Source organism: Melanerpes formicivorus, unplaced genomic scaffold, assembly GCF_026170545.1.
Source record: "Melanerpes formicivorus ecotype bairdi unplaced genomic scaffold, bMelFor1.0.p_v2 SCAF_8, whole genome shotgun sequence".
Classification (NCBI taxonomy): Eukaryota; Metazoa; Chordata; class Aves; order Piciformes; family Picidae; genus Melanerpes; species Melanerpes formicivorus.
Window position 1 is genome coordinate 1,529,555 of NW_027142360.1, and position 25,846 is coordinate 1,555,400.

Below are 25,846 nucleotides of genomic sequence, written 5' to 3' on the forward strand. Positions count from 1 at the left end.
AAAACTCCTGTGATGCCTCCCTCTCTTTTTCCTTGTTACTTATGACTCAACTTTCTGCTGGCCTCCCATTCAAGATGCCTGAAGGCTTTACAGTTCCATGGGATAAGTTTGGAGTGTCATACTGTTTGTATGGTATTCACATACCGCTCTCTGTTGTCTGTGAATTTGCAGTTGTTTTTGTGAGGAAGATATAAATTGCTTTTGCCTTTGCCCATCTTTCCTTTCCTCTTTCAGATCGGCCAAGTGAAACAGGAGCTGTCGCGCAAAGACACCGAGCTGCTGGCCCTGCAGACAAAACTGGAGACCCTCACCAACCAGTTCTCTGACAGCAAGCAGCATATTGAAGTCCTGAAAGAGTCTCTTACAGCTAAAGAGCAAAGAGCTGCCATCCTGCAGACAGAGGTGAAATGGGCAATTCTGGACTTACTACCTTCTCACAGAGAGAGAAATCAAAAGCATTGGGTTTGTCTTGCTTGGGTCATACAACCCCACAGCCATTCAGTACTGCCTCTGCCAAGCACTGTTAGGTGTTTCATTCTCCAGGCCAGGGGATTGATCATAAACACAAATAAGTGTGTACAAGTACAGAAACTCCTGTGTGTGAATGCACACTTGTAGGACATGCTCCACTAACATGCAGGCACTAATGTTTGGTTTTTCTAGGCACAGAAAGATAGGAAGTTGCAAAGCTGAGCTGAGGGGATTTCACAGTACCACAGTATCACCAAGGTTGGAAGAGACCTCAAAGATCATCCAGTCCAACCTTTGACCCAGCACTGCAGGGTCAACACCAAACCATGTCCCTAAGCACCAGCTCCACTCACTGTTTAAACACCTCCAGGGATGGTGACTCCAGCACTGCCCTGGGCAGACCATTCCAGTGTCTGAGAACCCTCTCTGGGAAGAAATATTTCCTAGCATCCAGCCTGAACCTCCCCTGGCAAAGCTTGCAACCATTTCCTCTGCTCCTGTCCCTTGCCACCAAGGAGCAGAGGCTGCCCCCTCCTCACTCCAACCTCCCTTCAGGGAGCTGTAGAGAGCAATGAGGTCTCCCCTCAGCTTCCCCTTCTCCAGACTGAACACCTCCAGCTCCCTCAGCCCCTCCTTGCAGGCCAGGTGCTTCAGGTCCTTCTCTGGACACTCTCCAGCCCCTCAATGTCCTTTCTGTAGTGAGGGGCCCAGGTCTGAACACAGCACTCAAGGTGTGGCCTCAGCAGTGCTGAGCACAGGGGGATGGTCACCTCCTGTCCCTGCTGGCCACAGTGTTTCTGATCCAAGCCAGGATGCCATTGGCTTTCTTGGCCACCTGGGCACTGCTGGCTCCTATTTAATCAACTGTCAACCAGAGCCCCCAGGTCCCTCTCTGAGTCACAGCTTTCTGACCACAGACCCCCGAGCCTGTAGCTTACCATGGGGTTGTTATTCAGTCATATACACCTTGCTGAGGCTTTGCTGCTGGTCACAGCCTGTAAGAGACCTCTTGCCTGTAAGCCTGAGCAATGTGGGCTGTCATGATTTATGTTGTGTATTCCAAGATTAAGAAAGAATCTTTCAAAACTGTGCTTTGGTAGCAAATACTTAACAAATTCCCATTGTATCTAAGACACAAATGAGTCTCACAACGTCAAGTGGAGAATAAGTGTAGCATTGATGATCTCTGAGGTCTTTTCCAGCCATATTGATTCTATGTTTCAATAAGCTTCATGCTTCTTGGCCCTGCTTGAAGAACATGCATGGAATGTGTGAAGAGCGCCTTGCAATCCCCTGGCTTGGAGGCCTGCAGTGTGCAGAGAAGCCCAAAAGATGGCGCTCGTGCACCAACAAAGGTTGGCGCTGGTGCAGCCGGGGCAGTGCAGAGCCCAAGGAAGGTGCAGAGAATCTGTGGCTGGCACTGACTTAAAGCTTCCCTGGTACAGGAGTTTAAGGGATTTGATTTAAACTTTTTACCCTCCTGTAGTTCTCCTTTAGCCATGCTCAGTGTGCCTTTGTCTGCATGCAGCAATCAAGCTACCTAGCAAATATCTTTCCATGTCCTGCAATGGCTTCCCTGCTTAGTCACAGGTTTAGGCAGAAGTTGGAATTGCAACAGGCAGCAGGACTGGGAAAGTGTGCTAGCTTACAGTCAGAAGCTTCCTGTTAAGTCTGGGGCTTGGTGGTGGTTGGGGTTCTCTTGCTAGTCAGCAATGCACCCTAGAGTCCTACATGGTTATTTACATTTCAGAGTGTCATTGGAAGTGGGTATTAGTTAACTAAACACTTGAGAATGCAAATTGCAGGGCTTGATTCATTGCAGTGATTGAAAATCATAGAATCATAAGAATAGAGATAGATTAAAGCACTGTGCAGTATTGTGACAACTGCTTATGAGAGATGAAGTTCCTCTATTACCTAGTCAAAGTAAGATGAAGTTCTTTATTAGCTAGTTAAAACACTTCAGCAGATGGTGATAATTTCAGCTGTTATGGAAGCACATGTATGTATTCAAGTAAAATACATGGAATGTAAACAAAATAGTTTAAAACAAAAGGACTTGGTTATGCACATTGACAGACACTCTGCTGTGCCCTCCCGAGGCCCCACCTGCAATACTGCATCCAGTTCTGGGCTCCCTAGTTCCAGAGGGACAGAGATCTGCTGGAAAGAGTCCAGGGAGGGCTACAAGGATGAGGAAGGGCCTGGAGCACTGCCTGGTGAGGAGAGGCTGAGAGCCCTGGGGCTGTTTAGTCTGGAGAGGAGAAGACTGAGAGGGAATCTGATCAATGTCTATCAATAGCTGAGGGATGGAGGTCAGGAAGGAAGGGACAGGGACAGGCTCTGCTCACTTGTGCCCTGGGATAGGACAAGGGGTAATGGATGGAAACTGCAGCACAGACATGAGGAGGAACTTCCTGACTGTGAGGGTCCCAGAGGCCTGGAGCAGGCTGCCCAGAGAGGTTGTGGAGTCTCCTTCTCTGGAGCCTTTGCATCCCTGTCTGGATGTGTTCCTGTGTGACCTGTGCTGGATTCTCTGGTCCTGCTCTGGCAGGGGGCTTGGACTCTGAAGATCTCCAGAGGTCCCTTCCAACCCCTAACATCCTCTGGTCCTGTGATTCTATGATCCTGTGACAGTTATTCAGAACATTTTGATTTGATTTTAGCTGACACTCCAACTAGGGTTTTTTAATATTGAAAAAACCTTACTCTAAATTGTAACATTACCAAACAATCATTGATCCTGCTCCTGCACTGGGGTCTTTCAAAGGAGATTCTCATACAGCACCACAATACCCAACCAAATTGGATTCTTCCTCTGAAACATGCAAACTCTTTTGCACTGATAAAAAGTGTCTGAAAGGGAAGCAGCAGGGGGGAAGAGAGGGAAAGATTTTTCTACTTGCTGCCTTTAGTTTTTTCACAGTGTGCTTCCAGATGCCATAAATGAAGCAGGAACAGGGAAAGATAATTTTCTTTCTGTCTGTGTTTCAGTAAGGAGGTGCTGTGGAGCTAAAATATTAACTCTGCTGGTTTGGAATTGATGTATTTGTGATAGCTTTGTTGGTACAGTCAGTGTTTGTCAATCCAGCCTAGCATGTTCTTCACAGTGAAACGCAGCAATCTAATGTGGCTGTAACTCATACACAGTGGTGTTGGTTCTCAGGCTGTTCCAGTCTAGCACAGCAGATGTTTAGAATGATCCATTCCTGGTCCTGAGAGTTTTTATCATAGTGTCATCATAGTGTCAGTCAGGGTTGGAAGGGACCACAAGGATCATCTAGTTCCAACCCCCCTGCCATGGGCAGGGACACCCCACACTAGATCAGGCTGCCCAGAGCCTCATCCAGCCTGGGCTTAAACACCTCCAGGGACAGGGCCCCAACCACCTCCCTGGACAACCCATTCCAGGGCTTCACCACTCTCATGGGGAAGAACTTCCTCCTCACCTCCAGCCTGAATCTCCCCACCTCCAGCTTCATTCCATTCCCCCTAGTCCTATCACTCCCTGAGATCCTGAGCAGTCCCTCCCCAGCCTTCCTGTAGGCCCCCTTCAGATCCTGGAAGGCCACAATGAGGTCACCTGGGAGCCTTCTCTTCTGCAGACTGAACAGCCCCAACTCCTTCAGTCTGTCCTCACAGGAGAGGTGCTCCAGCCCTCTGCTCATCCTCCTGGCCCTTCTCTGGACACCTTCCAGCACCTCCAGATCCCTCTTGTCATAGGGGCTCCAGAACTGGAGGCAGTACTCCAGGTGGGGTCTCCCCAGAGCTGAGCACAGGGGGAGAATCACCTCCCTTGCCCTGCTGGCCACACTTCTCCTGATGCAGCCCAGGATCTGATTGGCTTTCTGGGCTGCAAGTGCACACTGAGAGCTCCTGTTGAGCTTCTCCTCCCCCAGCACCCCCAAGTCTCTCTCCTCAGGGCTGCTTTCCAGCCAGTCACTGCCCAGCCTGGATTTGTGCCTGGGATTGCCTCCACTCAGATGCAGGACCCTGCACTTGGTCTTGTTGAACCTCCTGAGGTTGGCTTGTGCCCACCTCTCCAGCCTGTCCAGGTCCCTCTGGATGGCCTCCCTTCCCTCCAGCTGTCTGCTGCACCACACAGCTTGGTGTCATCAGCAAACTTGCTGAGGGTGCACTCAGTGCCACTGTCCATGGCACCCACAGAGATGTTGAACAAGCCTGGTCTATTTATATATTTGTACTTTTATTTATACTTTTGGAAGATAATCCCATCTTTCTCATCCTTGCTGATGTTCCTGAGCAGAAAGCTCTATAATTAAACCATCATGCACAATTACAATCATAGAATGAATCACAGAATCCTAGAATGGTCCAGGCTTGAAGGAACCTCCAAAGGTCCTCCAGTCTGACCTCCCCACAGTCAGCAGAGACAACCCCAACTAGATCAGTTTGCCCAGGGCCTCATCCAACCTCACCTTGATTATCTCCAGGGATGGAGCCTCAACCACCTCCCTGGGCAACCTGTTCCAGGTTTCACTACCCTCATGGTGTAGAGCTTGTTCCTAACATCCAGTCTCAATCTGCTCTGCTCTAGTTTGAAGTCATTGCCTCTTTTCCTGTCCCTGCAGGCCTTTGCAAACAGTCTATCTCAGTTACCTTTCTTCTGTCTCCACAAGTGATCCTCTCAAGTGCAGTAGTGAAACATGTTGATAAAAGGCAGTGTTGGGATGTGTGTCATTGCATCCTGTGACGTGCTGGTTGCTTTTATTTGAGGAAAAAGTGTCTTCCTATACAAGAACTTTCACTGGGAGTAGGGCAGGGATGGCAGCTCCTGCCTGTCTTCAGTTGTTGGCAGCACTGGCCAATGTTAGAGCATACCTAGCTTCTCTCAAGACACCTAGTGAGAGTTGTGAGGAGGAAGAGAGCTGCATTGTCTGTTCTATAACATTTGAGAGGGAAGGGAATAACTTCAGAAGCCTTCTAAAGGCATTCAACAAGTCCAAGTGCCAGGTGCTGCACTTTGGCCCCAGCAACCCCGTGCAGAGCTACAGGCTGGGGTCAGAGTGGCTGAGAGCTGCCAAACAGAGAGGGACCTGGGGGTGCTGATTGACAGCTGCCTAAACATGAGCCAGCAGTGTGCCCAGGTGGCCAAGGCCAATGGCATCCTGGCCTGCATTAGGAATAGTGTGGCCAGCAGGAGCAGGGAAGTCATTGTGCCCCTGGACTCTGCACAGGACCTTGAGTCCTGTGTCCAGTTCTGGGCCCCTCAGTTTAGGAAGGACATTGAGACACTTGAAGGTGTCCAGAGAAGGGCAACAAAGCTGGGGAGAGGCTTTGAGCACAGCCCTGTGAGGAGAGGCTGAGGGAGCTGGGGTTGCTTAGCCTGGAGAAGAGGAGGCTCAGGGGAGACCTCATTGCCCTCTACAACTACCTGAAAGGTGGTTGTAGCCAGGAAGGGGTTGGTCTCTTCTCTCTAGCAAGCAGCACCAGAACAAGAGGACACAGTCTCAAGCTGTGCCAGGGGAAGTTTAGGCTGGAGGTGAGGAGAAAGTTCTTCACTCAGAGAGTCATTCACCATTGGGATGTGCTGCCCAGGGAGGTGGTGGAGTCCCCATCCCTGGAGGTGTTCAAGAGGGGATTGGATGTGGCACTTGGTGCCATGGTCTAGTCATGAGGTCTGTGGTGACAGGTTGGGCTCGATGATCTTTGAGGTCTCTTCCAACCTTAGTGACACTGTGATACTGTGATACTTTGCCTTCTAGTCTGCTGTTGAAGCAAGCTGTAGGTAGTAAGGGAAAAGATGTTATGTGTGACATTAAAAAATGGCTTTGCCACGTGCCACACTAGATCTACAAAGAACAATGAGCTTCTTGTGGGCTGTTTATCTTCAGGGCTGTTGAGTGGAGAGGATATTGTGGTTAAGTTTTCAGTTTGCTTGAGGACCCTTTAAAATAGCTCTCCAAATGTACAATCTCTTTGTAAACAAAACAACAAATAAATCAGTGTTTATTTTGGAACTAAGGCTTCATCCATATAAAGTTTGTGTTTTTCCCAGTGAGGCCTTCAGCTTAGGTCAGTGCCAGAATGTATGTGGCTTGGGTGGGAGGTTAAATTAATCTGTGAGAACATTCCCCTTTATTTTTGTATGCTGCCTAAGCTGGCAAGGTTCTGTAATTGGTCTGTTCCATATGGTAAATACAGATGAATATTCAGTGGAGAAATGAATGCAGTCCTCTGAAGTATTTTATTTGCTCAGAATATCTCAGAAGAACATAAAATTCTCTAAGGATCTTTACTGGAGCTTATGCTGGCAGTTTGAAACCATAGTAGACTCTCTCAAATCAGAGGCAGTTAGGGAATGGATAATGTTTAGTGAAGAATGTGCAATTGGGAGCTTGGTGTCTCTAACAAGGCTTGTTCCTGCCAGCCCCATGAAGCCCTGTGCTGACAGCTCACAGAACAGAGTCCCACGTTTTCAGCATTCAATGTCTTGTGCTGGAGTTTGTGGAAGAACAGCTGAACTGATCTGTGACCTGAGCAGGCCCTGGAGATAGTACATCTGTCCTGCATTGAGTTGAGGAAGAGGCTGCCCAGGAGGGTTGTGGAGTCTCCCTCTCTGAAGATACTCAAAACCCACCTGGATGTGTTCCTGTGTGACCTGGATTCAAAACCCACCTGGATGTGTTCCTTGGTGCTCCTGCTCTGGCAAGGGGGTTGGACTGGATGAGCTTTTGAGGTCCCTTCCAAGCCCCAACATTCTGTGATTCTGTGATCCTAGCAGGAGCCAGCCAGCTTCTGCTCTGTGCTGTAGCCATATGGTCTGATGGAGTTGTCCAGGTACCCAGGTGCTGTATGTTCATAAACAGGTCACTCTCTTCCACAGACCCTGCTGGATGTTGCTGTAACTTGTATAAGGAGGTGAAGAATCAGCTTTAATAAGAAAGAGAACAGTGTCCTAAATAGAGAACAGAGTTTTGTGGACTGCCACTGCATTCAAAGCCAGTCAGTGAGCAGAGCTTTTAAGTCTTTTAGACTATGCCATCAGGAAAACAAATATTTTGTATTGTTTATACGATATAGTTGCAGGACAGTGATAGAAGGTCACAAGATATCCATCCAAGAGAGAGCAGGCAGGAAAAGGGCCATCAGCACCTCAGCAGCTTTTTGCCTGGTCGTTTCCGTGTGCAGAGGAAATCTTAAGCTGACTTTGTTGAAGTTGGCATCAGCTGACTCCCCCAGGCCTCCATTCTTGTCACTGTGGGAGGATGCCATACATAAACTGAGCTGACATGAATAAACAGGGGCAGTGTTCTGCCAGGAATAGTGCTAAGGTGATGATTGTGTGTCCTGCCAGCCTTTGAAAAGACTCCTGAAAAGGTTTTCTGCGGTTTCCTGGGGAGGGACCTCACACAAATAACCCCAGGAATGCAATTTATCCCGAATGGGAAGCTCATCCAGACTTCAAAGGGAATAATCAATCAGAGAGCGGGAAGCATTCTGCGGATAAATTTCTGTTTGCAGATGGTCTCTTTCAGTACCGGGCCCTGGGTGCCTGGACTCCCTCAAATACTTTGCAACACAACTCTTGAGAGTGTTTGGAGTTTCTTATGAGGGAGATTTACAGTTTCCCTTCAAGAATTAATAGAAGAGACTCTTAGCTTTAACATTAGAGGTATCCAGAGAGGAGCATGCCTCCCCGGGCTATCAAACTGCAGCTTTCCACAGAGAACACATCCACCTGCTCAGCTTCTCCTTACAAACACTAACTGTCCTGTAAATCACATTTGTGTGCTGCCTGGTGCTCTGACACCACTGCAACGCATCCTCTGTGCCCCACTTGCTGGGTGAGAGGTCAGGAATGTGATGTCCCTGGGGTCTGTGTAAGTGGCTCGGGCTCCAGACCCCGAGGTGGCAGCGGGATGGCCATGCTGGCGGGAAGAGCAGGGCAGTGCTTTTGCTCACTGGCAAGGGCTTATCGCTCTCTGTAAAAAGGCATCAGACCAAACAGCAAAGGATTTTGTGGACACAACATACTGCAGAGCCTTACAGGCAATTTTTCCACTAGCAAATCAAAATCAAGTGGAATTGTAACACCACATTAAATTTAAATCCTGCTCTGAACGCCGTAAGCACAGGGACTACCTCAGTTCTTTCCCTGGCTGGAGTTGTCCAAGACATCCTTTCACTTCATGTCTCTGCTAGCCTCTGCTGTGCAGAAGGACCAAGAAATTCATTGATCACCCTGTTTACTCTGTGGCTGATGTCCTGTAATGGATTCAGCTAACAGAAACCAAATCTGATACTGTCAAATAAGATTAGCAGCCAAGCTGGCAGATTTGAGCTCTGGCTGAATGCTGAGTGGATAGGGGTCAGTGGCTTTCTTTGGGTATCTTGAGCAGCTTGGTGGTGTTGGGTTTCCTATTCCACAATGGCCTTTGAGATTAGTCTGTGCTCTGTGCTGACCTTATTCTTCTCATCAAATTTATATTCGATAGCTGATTCCTTCCCCCGTTTCTTTTGTCCTCTGAGGTCTGTGTTTCATTTGTGCAAGAGAAATCCAGAAGGAAGAGGAAAAGCTTCTCAACAGGCAGTTTGGAAGTGTGAGGACACCGTAAAACTCCCAGAATCTTTCTAAATGCATTGAGGGCATGGGAGCCCTGAATGTGTTTATTTGTCCACATTGCACCACAACAGCCTGTACTGTGTCACTTGTTCCATTTTATCTTTGATTGAACACTGCAGCCTGCTGCAAACACATTGCATTTAAGCTCTGGTGGTGTTAGTCAAGGCAAAATGTTCTTAGCTGTCCTAAGGTAGCCCTCTTTCCATGCTTTAAGTAGCAGTGCCACAAGGACCTCTCTTTTCATTACCTCCAGCCTCAGTTGAATTCTCAGGGCTGGAAGAGACCTTAAGGCTCATCCAGTTCCAACCCCCTGCAGTGGCCAGGGACACCTCACACTACAGCAGGTTGCTCACAGCCACTTCCAGCCTGGCCCTAAAAACCTCCAGGGATGAGGCTTCCACCACCTCCCTGGGCAGCCTGTGCCAGGCTCTCACCACCCTCATGGGGAAGAATTTCTTCCTGACATCCAATCTGAATCTCCCCATTTCTATTTCTGCCCCATTCCCCACAGTCCTGTCACTCCCTGGCACACTAAAAAGTCCCTCCCCAGCTTTCTTGTAGCCCCCTTCAGATACTGGAAGGCCACAAGAAGGTCTCCTGGGAGCCTTCTCTTCTCCAGACTGAATGACCCCAACTCTCTCAGCCTGTCCTTATGGGAGAGGAGCTCCAGCCCTCTGCTCACCCTTGTGGCCCTTCTCTGGACACCTCCAAATCTTTCTTGTACTGGGGGTTCCAGAACTGGACGCAGTACTTCTGGTGTGGTCTCAGCAGCAGGGAGTAGACTGTAAAGTCTGTTACTAGCAGTCAGTATTTAAATCTGTGAACATCAGCAGTGTTCAAGTAAAGGGCTCAGTTTTCCTTCATTTGAGAGAATTTCTCAACACTGCAACATTGTGTTGGCTTCTGCTTTGAAGAAAGAAATTAGAGATTTGTATCTTACAACACTGAATGATGAGCCAGCAGTGTGCCCAGGTGGCCAAGAAGGCCAATGGCATCCTGGCCTGCATCAAGAGTAGTGTGGCCAGCAGGAGCAGGGAAGTCATTGTGCCCCTGTACTCTGCACTGGTTAGGCCACACTTTGAGTCCTGTGTCCAGTTCTGGGCTCCTCAGTTTAAGAAGGACATTGAGAGACTTGAGGGTGTCCAGAGAAGGGCATGAGGCTGGGGAGAGCCTTGAGCACAGCCCTGTGAGGAGAGGCTGAGGGAGCTGGGGTTGTTTAGCCTGGAGAAGAGGAGGCTCAGGGGTGACCTCATTGCCCTCTACAACTACCTGAAGGGAGGCTGGAGCCAGGAAGGGGTTGGTCTCTTCTCCCAGGCATCCAGCACCAGAACAGGAGGACACAGTCTCAAGCTGTGCCAGGGGAAGTTTAGGCTGGAGGTGAGGAGAAAGTTCTTCACTGTTAGCCGTTGGGATGTGCTGCCCAGGGAGGCGGTAGAGTCCCCATCCCTGGAAGTGTTCAAGGGGGGATTGGATGTGGCACTTGGTGCCATAGTCTAGTAGGCATGAGGTCTGTGGTGCCAGGTTGGACTTGATGATCTTTGAGGTCCTTTTCAACCTTGTTGATTCTATGATTCTATGATTCCATGTCAGAAGTATGATTTGAGCCTCAGGCTTGTAGAATCTGGGGATAAAACATTTCAGTATTTCTCCTGCTTAGTCTCCCCCCATAACTGTGTATGTATGTAGGGTTTAAAGTCAGGGATGTTATTTTGTCAGTCTGTTTGTAGTTTGACAGCTCCCCCTCCCTTGTGTCAGTACAGTTAAGTGCTAAGCGTTCCCTCCGTCCGTGCTCAGGAAGCTCTCTTTCTGCACCTCCCCATCCAGGTGGATGCGCTGCGATTGCGTCTGGAGGAGAAGGAGACCATGCTGAATAAGAAGACGAAGCAGATTCAGGAGATGGCAGAGGAGAAGGGGACTCAAGCAGGAGAGATCCATGACCTCAAGGATATGCTAGAGGTGAAGGAGCGCAAAGTGAATGTTCTCCAGAAGAAGGTAAGACTGCAGAGGCCTGTGTCAGAGCCACGCCTCCGATGCATCTCCATTGCTCTCTCTGTCAAAAAGTCTAAGTCCCAAAGGTCTGGTCTAGAGTTTGCGTTCTGGAGGTTAGTGATGTAGCCCATTCATGGAGTTGGAAGATAGTTGTTGTGGGGTTAGGATCTGCCTCCCCACCCCCAGCAGATGGAGATTCACCCCCAGGATTGAGAGTTATCTCCAGAATAATTCACCAGACGAGCTCAGACAAGATTTGGAAGTGAAATGAAGTTACAGTTCTGAAAATGGACTCAATCTGAAGTTACATAAGCTGATAAGACATACACAAAATACATTTACACATATTTACAGCTCAACACTCAGTACCACCCCACTGGGCTACCCAGGGAGGCTGTTAGCAACCTTCTTCTCCCCTAGCAACCTCCTCCTCCCCTAACAACCTTCTCCCTGGTGCCTCACACACAGTAGTCCAAACAGATATTACCCCAGCAAGGCCATGGAGGGAGAGAGAAGTTGCAAGCAGAAGCAACAGAGAAGAAAGAAGCAAGAACCATCTGTGCAACCAAGTCTAAGCTATCCAGCAAATGGATGGGGTTAGGTAGACCTAGATTATCCTGTAGCCAGCCCCTAATTTTATTTACCTTTAAGTCTATGGAAAATCTCTACTCTCATTTTGCAGCTAAAGTTCCAGCTTGGAACCATAATGATCCACCCCCTCCTTAGTCACCCTGGTGTGCCCCAGCTCCCTGGGGCTCACCATATCCCAGGGGCTGGTACTGGGTCCAGTGTTGCTCACTGCCTTCACCAGTGAGCTGGCTGAGGGGATGGAGAGTACCCTCAGGAAGGTTGCAGATGTCACAAAACTACGGGAGGTGGCTGGCGCCTGTCAGGCTGTGCTGCCATCCAGGGAGATCTGGACAGGAAAGCTGGGTGCAGGCAAACTTCATGAAGTTCAACAAGGACAAATACAGGGTCCTTCATCTGGGGAGGGCTAACAGAAGGCACCAGGACAGGTTATGGGCTGCCCTGCTGGAAAGCAGGTCCATGGAGAAAGACCTTGGAGTGCTGGTGGACAGCAGGTTCTGCATGGGACAGCAATGTGCCCTTGTGGCCAAGAGAGACAATGGGATCCTGGGGTGCAGCAAGAAAAGTGTGGCCAGCACGGCTGGGGAGGTTCTTCACCCCCTCTGCTCTGCCCTGCAGACACCACACCTGCAATCCTGTGTCCAGTTCTGAGCTCCCCAGTTCAAGAGAGACAGAGTCCTGCTGGAGAGAGTCCAACAGAGAGCCACAAGGATGCTTAGGGGACTTGAGCATCTCCCCTGTGAAGAGAGGCTGAGAGCCCTGGGGCTGTTTAGTCTGGAGAAGAGAAGGCTGAGAGGGGATCTGATCAATGTCTATCAATAGCTGAGGGGTGGGTGTCAAGTGGAGGGGGCCAAGCTCTTCTGGGTGGTGCACAGCAATGAGACAAGGACCAATGGATACAAACTTGAAGAGAGAAGGTTTCAGCTCAACATGAGGAGAAACTTCTTTGTTGTGAGGGTGCCAGAGCCCTGGAGCAGGCTGCCCAGAGAGGTTGTGGAGTCTCCTCTGGAGACTTTCCAAACCCACCTGGATGCATTAATTCCTGTGTGGACTGCCCTGGGTGATGCTGCTCTGGCAGGGGGGTTGGACTGGATGGTCTCTGGAGGTCCCTTCCAACCTCTAATGTACTGTGATGCTGTGATGTTGATGCCAGCCATAGCCTGGGTGCCTGCTGGGCACTGCAGCCCAGAACCGCTGGGCCTAAGGGATGCTGCAGGCTCAGCCTCCCGAGCAGCTCGGACTACAAGTGTGTGCCACCGTGCTTTGAACCCTCACAGCAGTGAATGATGAATCTCTTTCCCTTTGGGGTTTTGAATTTAAAAACAGACAGAATTTAAAGCAGAAGTTTGTTGCTCCCCTGGTCTGGGGTAGCTAAATGTAGCTGTAGACCACTTCTAATGAGGTGCCACTGGGTGACAAATGAAGGCATGAAGCCTGTTGCTGTATAGCAATGAGATTCCTGAAATGCAGAGAGCAGAAAACCTCAGAAGTCCTCCCAGAAGTCCTTTACTGCTGTGTTGCAGAATCCCCAGCATTACAGTCTCAGAGTCCCCCTTACAGAAGAGGTCCTGGAAGCCCTTAACAGACAAAGCAGCTAACAGCAGTCCTGAACATGTCCCTAGCAGCATCCCTGCACTGAAGCCATAGCCAGAAGTAGCTAACAGAAGCAGAAGTCCCTAGCAGCCCTAACCAAAATGACCTTTGCTCAGTCTGGCTGTTTTTAAACTCTTTGTTATCAATCACCTAACCAGTAACATCCAACCACATCTATTACTGGGGTCACAGTGGCTGGAGAGCTCCCAAAGAAAGAGGGACCTGGGGGTGCTGATTGACAGCCACCTAAACATGAGCCAGCAGTGTGCCCAGGTGGCCAAGAAGGCCAATGGCATCCTGAAAGGTGGTTGTAGCCAGGAAGGGGTTGGTCTCTTCTCCCAGGCATCCAGCACCAGAACAAGAGGACGCAGTCTCAAGCTGTGCCAGGGGAAGTTTCGACTCGAGGTGAGGAGAAAGTTCTTCACTGAGAGAGTCATTGGCCACTGGAATGTGCTGCCCAGGGAGGTGGTGGAGTCCCCATCCCTGGAGGTGTTCAAGAGGGGATTGGATGTGGCACTTGGTGCCATGGTCTAGTCATGAGGTCTGTGGTGCCAGGTTGGACTTGATGATCTTTGAGGTCTCTTCCAACCTTAGTTGTACTGTGATATACTGTGATACTGTGATAAGATAAAACCTTTTCCCAGTGAGAGATGCCAGCATGTCAAGGAGGTGGCTTCTGCAGCATGTGCCAATCCAAGGGTGCCAAGGTGAGGCTGTTGTTCTTGGCACCCATGGAAGGTGATTGTTTTGCTCTAGGCAGCTAAGGAATCGGTCAGCTAAGGAATCCTGCACTCTGCATGTGTCCAGCAGCTGCTCTCAGAACAGGGGCTGCAGCTGAAGGTGTGACCTTTCAGTGGTTGCCTGTGCTGCTTCTGCTTCCTTTTCACTCTTCACAGTGCCTGAAGTATTCATAGAAGGGCACACAAGCTAAAAAATTAATCCTTGCACAGGCACCACCTTCACAAAGACGCTCTGGCTGAAGCACAGGGCCCTGGGTGACTGACTTCACTGTGTGACTAAATGAAGCAGAGGCTGTAGCAGTAGAAGCAATTTGAATGATTCCTCCATAAGAGCTTTGTATAACTTTCCTTAGAAATGCTGCTTTGTCATGCTTAATGTTTCTTGGGGGCTGCCAGAACAGGATCATCAGAGCTCAGACTACCCTGCAGATCATTCTGGATGGGAAAATACAGCTCTTATCAGTGTACTGGGGGAGGTCTGGGTAAGAGAAGGAGACTCTGTCACAGAGCTTAGAGGTTTCCCAAGGAGCACTGTTGTAAATTGCACACAATATATCCCCCAAGTTGCTGCTGCATGTGGTAAAGAGAGGAATGCACATATCACAGGGAATTTTAGTTCACAGAATGATTTCCCCCTGTACCTTTAGAGAGGCTGCTTTTGGAGCTTGTCATTGATGTATTAGGCTACAGATGTGTGCTTTGGCTTTTTCAGGACCTTTCAGCAATGGCATGGAATTCTTCTGACTTTAGTAGTTCAGTGTTAATCAATTTCTGGCAGCAGGCCAGTGCCTGCTCTTCTAGAGTCCACCTCTGCAGCAGAAGGATTTAGGGCACGCTCAGTTCTGCTACAGGGAATGTCATGTAGGAAGGGAAGTCCAGGCATGGAGATTGGCCATAAGTTAGTCATTAATAACCTAGAGCAGAGCCCCAGCTCCCAGTCTTCATGGGCTCATTTTTTGACTGCTTATCTCTTGACACGTAGAGATTTCTGCTGTTTGTCCTGCACTTTCATCCCAGTGCATTGCCTGACATCCCAACTGCGTGCTTGACCAGGAAGTGGGGAGTTGTGCCTCTGTGTGCGTGCTCAGGCTCAGTGAGGAGGTTTTGCCTCCATTTGCTCTTGTGCTGGTTTTCCACCTTTTCTTCTTTGATCCACTCAGACACAGACAGACATACACACAGAGACACACACACATACTCAGACACACACACAGACACACACATACACATATACACAGACACACAGAGACACACAGACAGACACACAGAAAGACAGACACACACATACACATATACACAGAGACACACACACACAGACACACAGACACACACACATACACATATACACAGAGACACACACAGACAGACACACACACAGACACACACATACACATATACACACAGACAGACACACAGACAGACACACACAGACAGACACACAGGCACACACATACACATATACACAGAGACACACACAGACACACACAGACACATATACACACAGACAGACACACAGACACACACAGACACACACAGACACACACACATACACATATACACACAGACACACAGACAGACACACACAGACACACACACACATACACATATACACACAGACAGACAGACAGACAGACACACAGACACACACAGACACACACACATACACATATACACACAGACACACAGACAGACACACACAGACACACACACACATACACATATACACACAGACAGACAGACAGACACACAGACAGACACACACACAGACACACACATACACATATACACACAGACAGACACACAGACAGACACACACAGACAGACACACAGGCACACACATACACATATACACAGAGACACACACAGACACACACAGACACATATACACACAGACAGACACACAGACACACACAGACACACACAGACACACACACATACACATATACACACAGACACACAGACAGACACACACAGACAGACACACACAGACACACATACACATATACACACAGACACACACACAGACAGACAGACACAGACAGACAGACAGACAGACACACGTTTGGGTAGAATCAGAGCAGGGCTTAGGTTGGGAGGGCCCTCAGAGCCCATCTGCCCCACCCTCCCCACCATGCCCAGGGACACCTCTCCACTCGCTTCAGCTGCTCAAGGCCTCGTGCAGCCCGTCCTTGAGCACCCCCAGGGAGGAAGAGCAGCACATTGAGAATGATCGGTCACTGGTTCATATATAGACAGTGCTAAAGGGTTCTCTTCTTCACTTGTCTTACAATTTCAACTGAAGGAGCACAGGTTTAGATTGGATGTTAGGAAGAAATTCTTCACTATGAGGCTGGCCAGACTCCGGAATGGATTGTCCAGCGAGGCTGTGGATGCCTTCTCCCTGGAGGTGTTCAAGGCCAGGCTGGATGGGCCCTCAAGTAACCTGGGCTGGTTGAGAGGTGTCCCTGCCCATGGGATGATCTCTGAGGCCTCTTCCAGCCTAAGCTGTTCTATGATTCTGTGATTTATGTCATTACAGAAGGTGTTGGATGCATTTCCTTTCACATGAGCCGCTAAATTGTGGTGGTGTTATACTAAAAGATCACTTTCCCTTTCTATAACTCAGAAACCTAGAGCATTTTAATGGATCATCCAGCTAACAGTGCTTTCATAGGAGGCTGGTCATGCACTAGGAAATGTCTTTCTATTTTTAGCATAGCCTAGAAGGCTCTGAGGAGACCTTCTTGTGGCCTTCCAGTATCTGAAGGGGGCTACAAGAGAGCTGGGGAGGGACTTTTGAGGGTGTCAGGGAGTGACAGGACTGGGGGGAATGGATCCAAGCTAGAAGAGGAAAGATTTATATCAGATGTTAGGAAGAAGTTCTTCCCCATGAGGGTGGTGAGAGCCTGGCACAGGTTGCCCAGGGAGGTGGTGAGAGCCTCATTCTGGGAGGTTTTTTGCAGCCAGGCTGGATGTGGCTCTGAGCAACCTGCTGTAGTGTGAGGTGTCCCCGGGCATGGCAGGGAATGATCCTTGAGGTCTCTTCTAGCCCTGACAATTCTGTGATTCTGTGATCCCTCTTCAGGGATGAGGCCCAAACCACCCCCTTGGGCAACCTGTTCCAAACCTGTCTTTTCTCAAGTTCTTTTTTCTAAAGTTCTGCTTCTTCTGTGGAAAAATGCTGAAGAGGACAAGAAAATGCAAAGCCACATTTATAGAAAATCCTAAACCTAGTCTTAGATTCCAGCTGTGGTGAACCAATTAATACACTCAGGTAAAGACTTCAATTCTAAAACTGTGGAGGACTGACTTTGTGTTCATGTACCCATTTGGCAGGGAAGGCCAATGGCAGCTTGGCTTGGGTCAGGAATAGTGTGGCCAGCAGCACTAGGGATGGAATTCTGCCCCTGTGCTCAGCACTGCTGAGGCCTCACCTCCAGCACTGTCTGCAGCTCTGGGCCCTCACTGCAGGGAAGATCTTGAGGTGCTGGAGCAGGTCCAGAGGAGAGCAACCAGCCTGGGGAAGGGACTGGAGGGAAAGGCTGCTGAGGAGAGGCTGAGGGAGCTGGGGGTGTTCAGCCTGGAGGAGAGGAGGCTCAGGGGGGACCTTCTCACACTCAAGTACCTGAAGGGAAGCTGTAGTCAGGTGGGGGTCAGGCTCTGCTCCCAGGCAGCTTGTGCCAAGAGGAGAGGGCATGGCCTGAAGCTGTGCCAGGGGAGGTTTAGGTTGGATGTTAGGAAGCCCTTGCTGATGGGAAGGGGAATTAGAGCCTGGAATGGACTGCCCAGGGAGGTGGTGGAGTCGCTGTCCCTGGAGGTGTTTAAGGCCAGACTGGATGTGGCACTCAGTGCCATGGTCTGGTTGGTGTGGTGGGGTTGGGACATAGGCTGGGCTGTTCCAGCCTCTGTGATTCTGTGAACTGCTGCTTGCACTTCTGAACAAGCATGGAGTACAGGTGTTGGCCTGTTGAAGGAATTTAATCAAATTAAGAACTGGATTAGTAGATACTTTTTGATGAGCTTTTACCCAGTACTCTTCCTTTAGCATACACCCACTTTTGCGAGCATATACTCACTGTGTCCAGCTCTGGGCCCTGTAATTGAAGAGAGATGTTGAGGTACTGGAACATGTCCAGAGAAGGGCACTGAAACTGGTGAGGGGCCTGGAGCACAGCCCTGTGAGGAGAGGCTGAGGGAGCTGAGGCCGTTTAGCCTGGAGAGGAGGAGGCTCGGGGGAGACCTCACTGCTGTCTACAACTACCTGAAGGGAGGTTAGTCTGTTCTCCCAGGCAACCAGCAACAGAAAGAGAGGACACAGTCTGAGGCTGTGCCAGGGGAGGTTCAGGCTGGATATTAGGAAGAAGTTCTTCACAGAGAGAGAGATTGCCCATTGGAATGGGCTGCCCAGGGAGGTGTTGGAGTTGCTGTCCCTGGAGATCTTCAAGACCTGAGCAAAGCCTTCGACATTGTCCCACACCACATCCTGGACTCCAAGCTGGTGCATGATGGGTTCCATGGATAGAGCATTCAGTGGATAAAGAACTGGTTTGATGGCTGCACCCAAAGGGTGGCTGTCAATGGTCCATGTCCAAGTGGAGGCCAGGGACAAGTGGAGTCCCTCAGGGGTCCGTACTGGGACCAGTCTGGTTTAACATCTTTGTTGGCATCATGGACAGTGGCACTGAGGCTCCCTCAGCAAGTTTGCTGATGACACCAAGCTGTGTGGTGCAGCAGACACACTGGAGAGAAGGGACCCTGACAGGCTGGAGAGGTGAGCACACAACAACCTCATGAGGTTCAACAAGACGAAGGGCAGGGTCCTGCAGCTGGGTGGAGGCAACCCCAGGCACTGATATAGGCTGGGCAGGGACTGGCTTGAGAGCAGCCCTGAAGAAAAGGCCTTGGGGGTGCTGGGGGAGGAGAAGCTCAACAGGAGCCAGCAGTGAGCACTTGCAGCCCAGAGAGCCAAGCAGAGCCTGGGCTGCAGCAAGAGAAGCAGAGCCAGCAGGGCCAGGGAGGTGTGGTGCCCAAAACTGACCTAAGCAAAGTTTCTGCCATTGAAACAAAGCAAAAGTGGTTTAAAATGCACCCTTTACTAGTGGGTCTCTGGGTTCAGTGACACAGGCTGCTGCACAGTTTGGCTTATGACCTATTGACATCACTGTTGCATTGATTAAAGGTGGTGAACTAGAAAGTGTCCTTGCTGGTCAGCCTGGAATCCAGCTGAGGAAGGTGGTGAAGGTTTGCCACCGCCCAGAAATCAAATAAAAGACTCAGAAGAAGATTATGAGCAACAAAGATTGGAAAATTAACATGACAATTGACATCACTCCTGAGAGCCAGGAGGCACCAAAGGATATTTTCCAGGTTGCTGAGGAAACCTCATGCTTCCCATTTTAAATCCTGGAATCTTTCCAGTCCCAAGCTGCTGCAGCGATGCTGTTTGGCAGCAGCACCTTTCTGTGAGACAACACCAACAGCCCAGGTGCTGGAAATCAGGGAACTGCAGGCATGAGGTTTAGTTGTATGTCTGAAAATTTGATACAAACCCTGAGCTTTATAGAGCTTCACAGAGCCTCAGGCAGCTGGGGGTTTGCTTGTTTTTCCCCTCAGTTCAATCAAAATGAATTTTGCATTAAACCTCGTTTTAAGTGGTTGAGATTCCAGGCAAGGGCAGAGTGTCAGAAACTAAAACAGAGACCATGCTGGGTGAATTGGAAATCTTATCCTGAAAATCATTAACTTGGGCCTCATTATTCTCTTTGCTGCATCTGACTATCCATGCTGTAGGCCAGGATAAGAAGAAGTAGGGGGGGGGGGGGGGGAAATCAATACTTTGCAATCAAAGCATTTTAAAGAACAAGCATTTGGGACAAATGCTGAGGAACCGGTACCCAGAAAGGCAAAAACCCAACAAATCAAGCCAAACAAAAGCAAAGCCGGGAATCAATCACCCCCGTGCTTTGCAGGGAGGTCATGTTTTGTCTTGAGGAGGGGGACTTAACAGTCCTTTCATTGTGCAATGCAGCTGCAGGCAAATAAAATGCAAGTTTGGGTGTCTGAACATAGCAGCAGGGATTTTTTGGCCACTCTCTCCGGGCTGTGTGATAATTGACCTGGGAGAAAGTGAAGCAAGAACACAGATTCTTGAATTTAGGTGTTTTGTGTCTGTGCTGACTCCTTTAGCTAGGACTCAGGAAGACTCAAAATGTGGTTTCCCTGCTCCTTTGGATAAGAAACACTGCCTGTCTCCAGAGCAAATAAATGCCCTCTGGTCTGCCAAAAGCTTAGAAGTCAAAATCAAAATCCTTCCTCTAAATGTTTCTATATTTACCAACACAAAACCTCTGAATCCTGTGCACTGTACAAACACAGTTCGTTGGAACTCTGTTTTCACACGTTGTCTTTGTGTACATCACAGTAAGAAGGACACTGAAATTGCAGTGCTGCCCACCAGCAGCTTTGGATCTCAAAAATCTCACTCTGGACATGTTTAGCCTTCAATCTCACCCTGTGTCAGTGAGCTGGCATTTGGGTATCTGTCATTTGCATACAAAAATCAAAGCCTGAAAAGGGGGTGATCAGGAAAAAAAAGATGCAATCTTTTAATCCCAAACAGCACACAGAGGCAATGGCTATCAAGGATACATCTCCTCCTTCCTTAGAAGTCCTCAGCTCTCTTTATCAAAATGTCTTTTCTCATCCCACATATCTCTTTGTGACTAAATAGTTCTGGTAATCTACTACCAGGGTACTAGGGGAGGTCCAGGCTGGATGCTAGGAAATATTTCTTCCCAGAGAGGGTTCTCAGACACTGGAATGGTCTGCCCAGGGCAGTGCTGGAGTCACCATCCCTGGAGGTGTTTAAGCAGTGTGTGGAGCTGGTGCTTAGGGACATGGCTTGGTGTTGACCCTGTAGTCACAGAATCACCAAGGTTGGAAGAGACCTCAAAGCTCATCAAGTCCAACCTGTCACCACAGACCTCATGACTAGACCATGGCACCAAGTGCCACCTCCAGGTATGGTGACTCCACCACATGGTTTGGTGTTGACCCTTGGGTGCTGGGTTGAGGGCTGGACTGGATGAGCTTGGAGGTCTCTTCCAGATGGATGTTTTCTGGGATTCTGTGGTTCTCTGGTTGTGCAAAGAACAAAGAGAGTCCCAGCAAAGATGATCCATGTGTACAGTCACAAATTGAGTGAGCAGATGCCCTCGTACTAAAATGAATCATTTTTTTCCTCCCTGCTACACCTGTGGGTGAGCTGATTTAACTGTGCTTTCTGTGTACTGGAACCATGAACATTTAAGGAGGGAGAGCCATACAGTGCTCTGGGATCATATTTATCTGCTCATCCGCCCAGCTTCTGAAGGGAGGTGGAAGGAAGATCTGCTGAGCTATGTGCTCAGCCAGGACTGGTGGAGTAGCTACTTTTCTTCAGGAACTCTGTGGCCTAAGAAGCAGTGCAAACACAAGAGCATGTCTGTCAGTAGTAGCCCTGTCTCTGCTCCTTTTGATCCGGGTCTCAAGGCATGCCACTGAACCAGCTCCAAACCCAGCTCAGAGATTTCAAATACCAGAAAAAAAGACCTGATGTCTCCAGAGGCTTATACCAGCTTCTGCATTAAAGCTGACAGATGTGACCTCCAAAGTCCTGGTGGACTTTTCCCTCCATGTCCCTGCAGGAATATCAGACCTCTACTGCTGCTGCTTCTTCTTTCATTCAAGCCTTTCTGTGGCAAGGGCTTGTTGACTACCACTGAACATAACAGCAGAGTTTAAATCTGTGGCTTTTACAAATACCTAGAAGCTGTCCTGTCAAATTTGTTACCCTGTGTCTCTGAGATGCTACAGTCCCTTCTCTTTTCAGGAACATCCTCTCAGAATTCCCTTTCCACACAGGATGGGATTTTTGAGTCAAGATACTCTTTTTGGTTACAGTAATAATAGGAAAAATTAAATGGGCTTTTAATTATTCATCTGTGTGAAAATACCATTAAGCAAAAGCTTGTGGAAGTGCTAAAGAGGAGTGTGAAGGCTTCATCATCTGACTTCAAACTCACAGTCTCACAGTATCACTAAGGTTGGAAGAGACTTCAAAGATCATCGAGTCCAACCTGTCACCACAGACCTCATGCCTAGTAGACCATGGCACCAAGTGCCACATCCAATCCCCTCTTGAACACCTCCAGGGATAGGGACTCCACACCTCCCCGGGCAGCACATCCCAATGACCAATGACTCTCTTGGTGAAGAACTTTCTCCTCACCTCCAGCCTAAACTTCCCCTGGCGCAGCCTGAGACTGTGTCCTCTTGTTCTGGTGCTGGTTGCCTGGGAGAAGAGACCAACCCCTTCCTGGCTACAACCACCTTTCAGGTAGTTGTCAGCATAATTATCCTGAGAGATCGTTTCACAGGATCACAGGACCAGAGGATGTTAGGGGCTTGGAAGGGACCTCTGGAGATCTTCCAGTCCAACCCCCCTGCCAGAGCAGGAGCAGAGAATCCAGCACAGGTCACACAGGAACACATCCAGACAGGGATGCAAAGGCTCCAGAGAAGGAGACTCCACAACCTCTCTGGGCAGCCTGCTCCAGGGCTCTGGGACCCTCACAGTGAAGAAGTTCTTCCCCACGTTGAGCTGGAACCTCCTGTGCTAGAGTTGATATCCATTGCCCCTTGCCCTGTGCCAGGGTGCAACTGAGCAGAGGCTGTCCCCTCTTGACCCCCAGGCCTCAGATATTTATAAACATTTATTAAATCCCCTCTCAGTCTTCTGCAGGCTAAACAGCCCCTCAGGAAGGAGGTTAGTTGTTTCATTTCCACATGGGAAATGATGACACACAGAGAATTAATATTCATTTAACAGTGAGTTATAACTACTTTGAGAATAGGATCCACACCCTTCCATTCTCAGTTTCCCCTTCTCTGAGAATCCATGGGGAGGTTTTAGAGCTATTTCAGCCCAGCTCAGACAATATGATGTGTCTTTCTTTTTGTCCTGTGAATGTGCAGCTAATAAGGGCAGAGGAATATTATTAGGGCAGAGGAATACCTCAGTTTCTTCATGCCACTTTTCAAGTCATTGCTAGTACATCTTTAAAGGTGACTGATTATTACAGAGGTCTTAGAGTTTATTACAGAAGCTCTGGTTCGGTGCCAGCAACATCTTGTCCCTCTCAGGATAAGCTTTAGCTCATTAGAATTCTTAGAATCAGAGAATCACAGAATGCTCTGGGTTGGAAGGGACCTCCAAAGCTCATCCAATCCAACCCCCTCTGCACTCAGCAGGGACATTCCCAACTAGATCAGGTTGCCCAGAGCCCTGTCCAGCCTCACCTTGACTATGTCCAGGGATGGAGCCCCAACCACCTCCCTGGGCAACCTGTTCCAGTGTTCCACCACCTTCATAGTACAGAACTTGTTCCTAACATCCAACCTCAATCTGCTCTGCTCTAGATTGAAGCCATTGCCCCTGGTCCTGTCCCTGCAGGCCTTTGCAAACAGTCTCTCTGCAGCCTTCAGGAAGCCTTCTTCAGTCTCCCTGGAGCCTCCTCTTCTCCAGGCTGAACACCCCCAGCTCCCTCAGCCTGGCCTCGTAGCAGAAGTGCTCTGACCCCCTGGTCATTTTCACGGCCCTCCTCTGGACCTGCTCCATCAGATCCATATCCTTCCTATATTGATTCACTACTCCAGCAGAGCAGAAGGGCAGGATCCCCTCTCTCCATCTCTGGCCACACTGCTTTGGATGCAGCCCAGGCTGCCATTGGCCTTCTGTGCTGCAAGCTCACACTGCCTGCTCCTGCCCAGCTTCTCATCCATCAGTAGCCTCAAGTCCTTTTCCTTAAGGCTGCTTTCTATCACCTCCTCCCCTAGCCTGTATTGCTAGTGAGGATTGTTCCTGTCTAGAGCTGATCTATTCTGATTCTGAGCCATGTAGCAATACCTATTTCTGATTTGGGACATGGGTCCTAAAAGGTCCACCAGCTTAGCTTCAGATGGGATTTTCAGTCCATAGTTTACAGGTGCTGGTAGAGGTGACAGTGTGTTTCTCCAGGGACTGACCCAAGGAATGGATTTTTGATGTTATGTTATGCCTTGTAGCTTGAAGTGTATTCCAGTGCTCATCCTGAGGGCTTTTGGCTTCCTAAGGCACACACATTTCACAGCTCTCAAGCTGAGTGCTGTTAGGGTCCTCACCAGTGAGTTCAGCCTGCAGGGACAGGCTTCTTGTTTAGGGTATAATAAACAATACTTGATCACTCGTATCAATTGGTGACATTTTGTCTGTTGGATACTTCCTATACTGAGTTATTGAAAACAATAAATTACCTCCTGGGCATTCTGGGCACTGTAGTGAAGAGTTTGATTACTTTATGGATTTCAATTGAAGGAGAATAGGTTTAGATTGGATCTTCACTATGAGGGGGGCAAGACTCTGCAATGGATTGTCCAGAGAGGCTGTGGATGCCTCCTCCCCGGAGATGTTCAAGGCCAGGCTGGATGGGGCCTGGTTGAGAGGTGTCCATGCCCATGCAGGGAGGTTGGATCAGGTGATCTCTGAGGTCTCTTCCAGCCTAAGCTGTTCTATGATTTATGTCATTAAGCCAGGAGTCAGAGACAGTACACAGATTTCTGCTACTGAAGAGCACTGGAGGAAGTTTTTGAGCATCAGTAGAGGAAGCAGAGGATTTTCTCTTCTTACTGGTCTTTGTTCAGTGCTTATAGTTTTATGGCAAATTGTCTTCATAGAACGGTTGAGGGTGGAAGAGATCTCTGGAGCTCATCTGATCCAACCCTCCTGCTCAGGCAGGGCTATCCAGAGTTGGTTGCATAGGACCACGTCCAAAGAGCATAAAAATCACTTTTCCTGAGCTTCAGAGCAGTGAAATGATGCCTAACATGCAACTGAAGAGTGTTCATCAAATTATCTGGGATGTTTAAAGTAGTGAAGGAGGCCTAAGGCACAAAACAACTGTTATGCTGTTACAATAATTTTTGGTGCACAGTTCTGGCTACCAGTGCAGCAGCTACCTTAGAGCAACCTCCTGGATTCCAAATCAATTGTTCTGCCTGCCTCTATTATAACTTGGAGTTTGTGAATGGAGAATGTGCTGCTTTATTTTTCACAGGATCACAGTACCATAGTATCAGTCAAGGTTGGAAGGGACCACAAGGATCATCTAGTTCCAACCCCCCTGCCATGGGCAGGGACACCCCACACTAGATCAAGCTGCCCAGAGCCTCATCCAGCCTGGGCTTAAACACCTCCAGGGACGGGGCCTCGACCACCTCCCTGGACAACCCATTCCAGGGTTTCACCACTCTCACGGGGAAGAACTTCCTCCTCACATCTAGCCTGAATCTCCCCACCTCCAGCTTCATTCCATTCCCCCTAGTCCTGTCACTACCTGAGATCTTGAGAAGTCCTTCCCCAGCCTTCCTGTAGCCCCCTTCAGATACTGGAAGGCCACAATTAGGTCACCTCGGAGCCTTCTCTTCTGCAGACTGAACAGCCCCAACTCCTTCAGTCTGTCCTCATAGGAGAGGTGCTCCAGCCCTCTGCTCATCCTCCTGGCCCTTCTCTGGACACCTTCCAGCACCTCCACATCCCTCTTGTAATAGGGGCTCCAGAACTGGACACAGTACTCCAGGTGGGGTCTCACCAGGGCTGAGTAGAGGGGGAGAATCACCTCCTTCGACCTGCTGGCCACACTTCTCCTGATGCAGCCCAGGATCTGATTGGCTTTGCGGGCTGCAAGTGCACACTGAGAGCTCATGTTGAGCTTTTTGTCCACCAGCACCCCCAAGTCTCTCTCCTCAGGGCTAGAGACTTCCTCCACACCTCCAGCCTGAATCTCCCCGCCTCCAGCTTCAT

General features: G+C 49.2%; 1 protein-coding gene across 10 annotated transcripts in view; it reads left to right on the forward strand.

Moving 5' to 3' along the window:
• The window catches only part of ERC1 (ELKS/RAB6-interacting/CAST family member 1), a 435,845-nt gene that overhangs the window by 134,030 nt on the left and 275,969 nt on the right, over positions 1 to 25,846 (forward strand). For all 10 annotated transcript variants that reach the window (XM_068141805.1, XM_068141804.1, XM_068141809.1 and 7 more), the window contains 2 exons: positions 235 to 402; positions 10,883 to 11,050. In XM_068141805.1, coding sequence (XP_067997906.1) covers positions 235 to 402; positions 10,883 to 11,050 — 336 coding nt within the window. The remainder of the gene's footprint in view (positions 1 to 234; positions 403 to 10,882; positions 11,051 to 25,846) is intronic.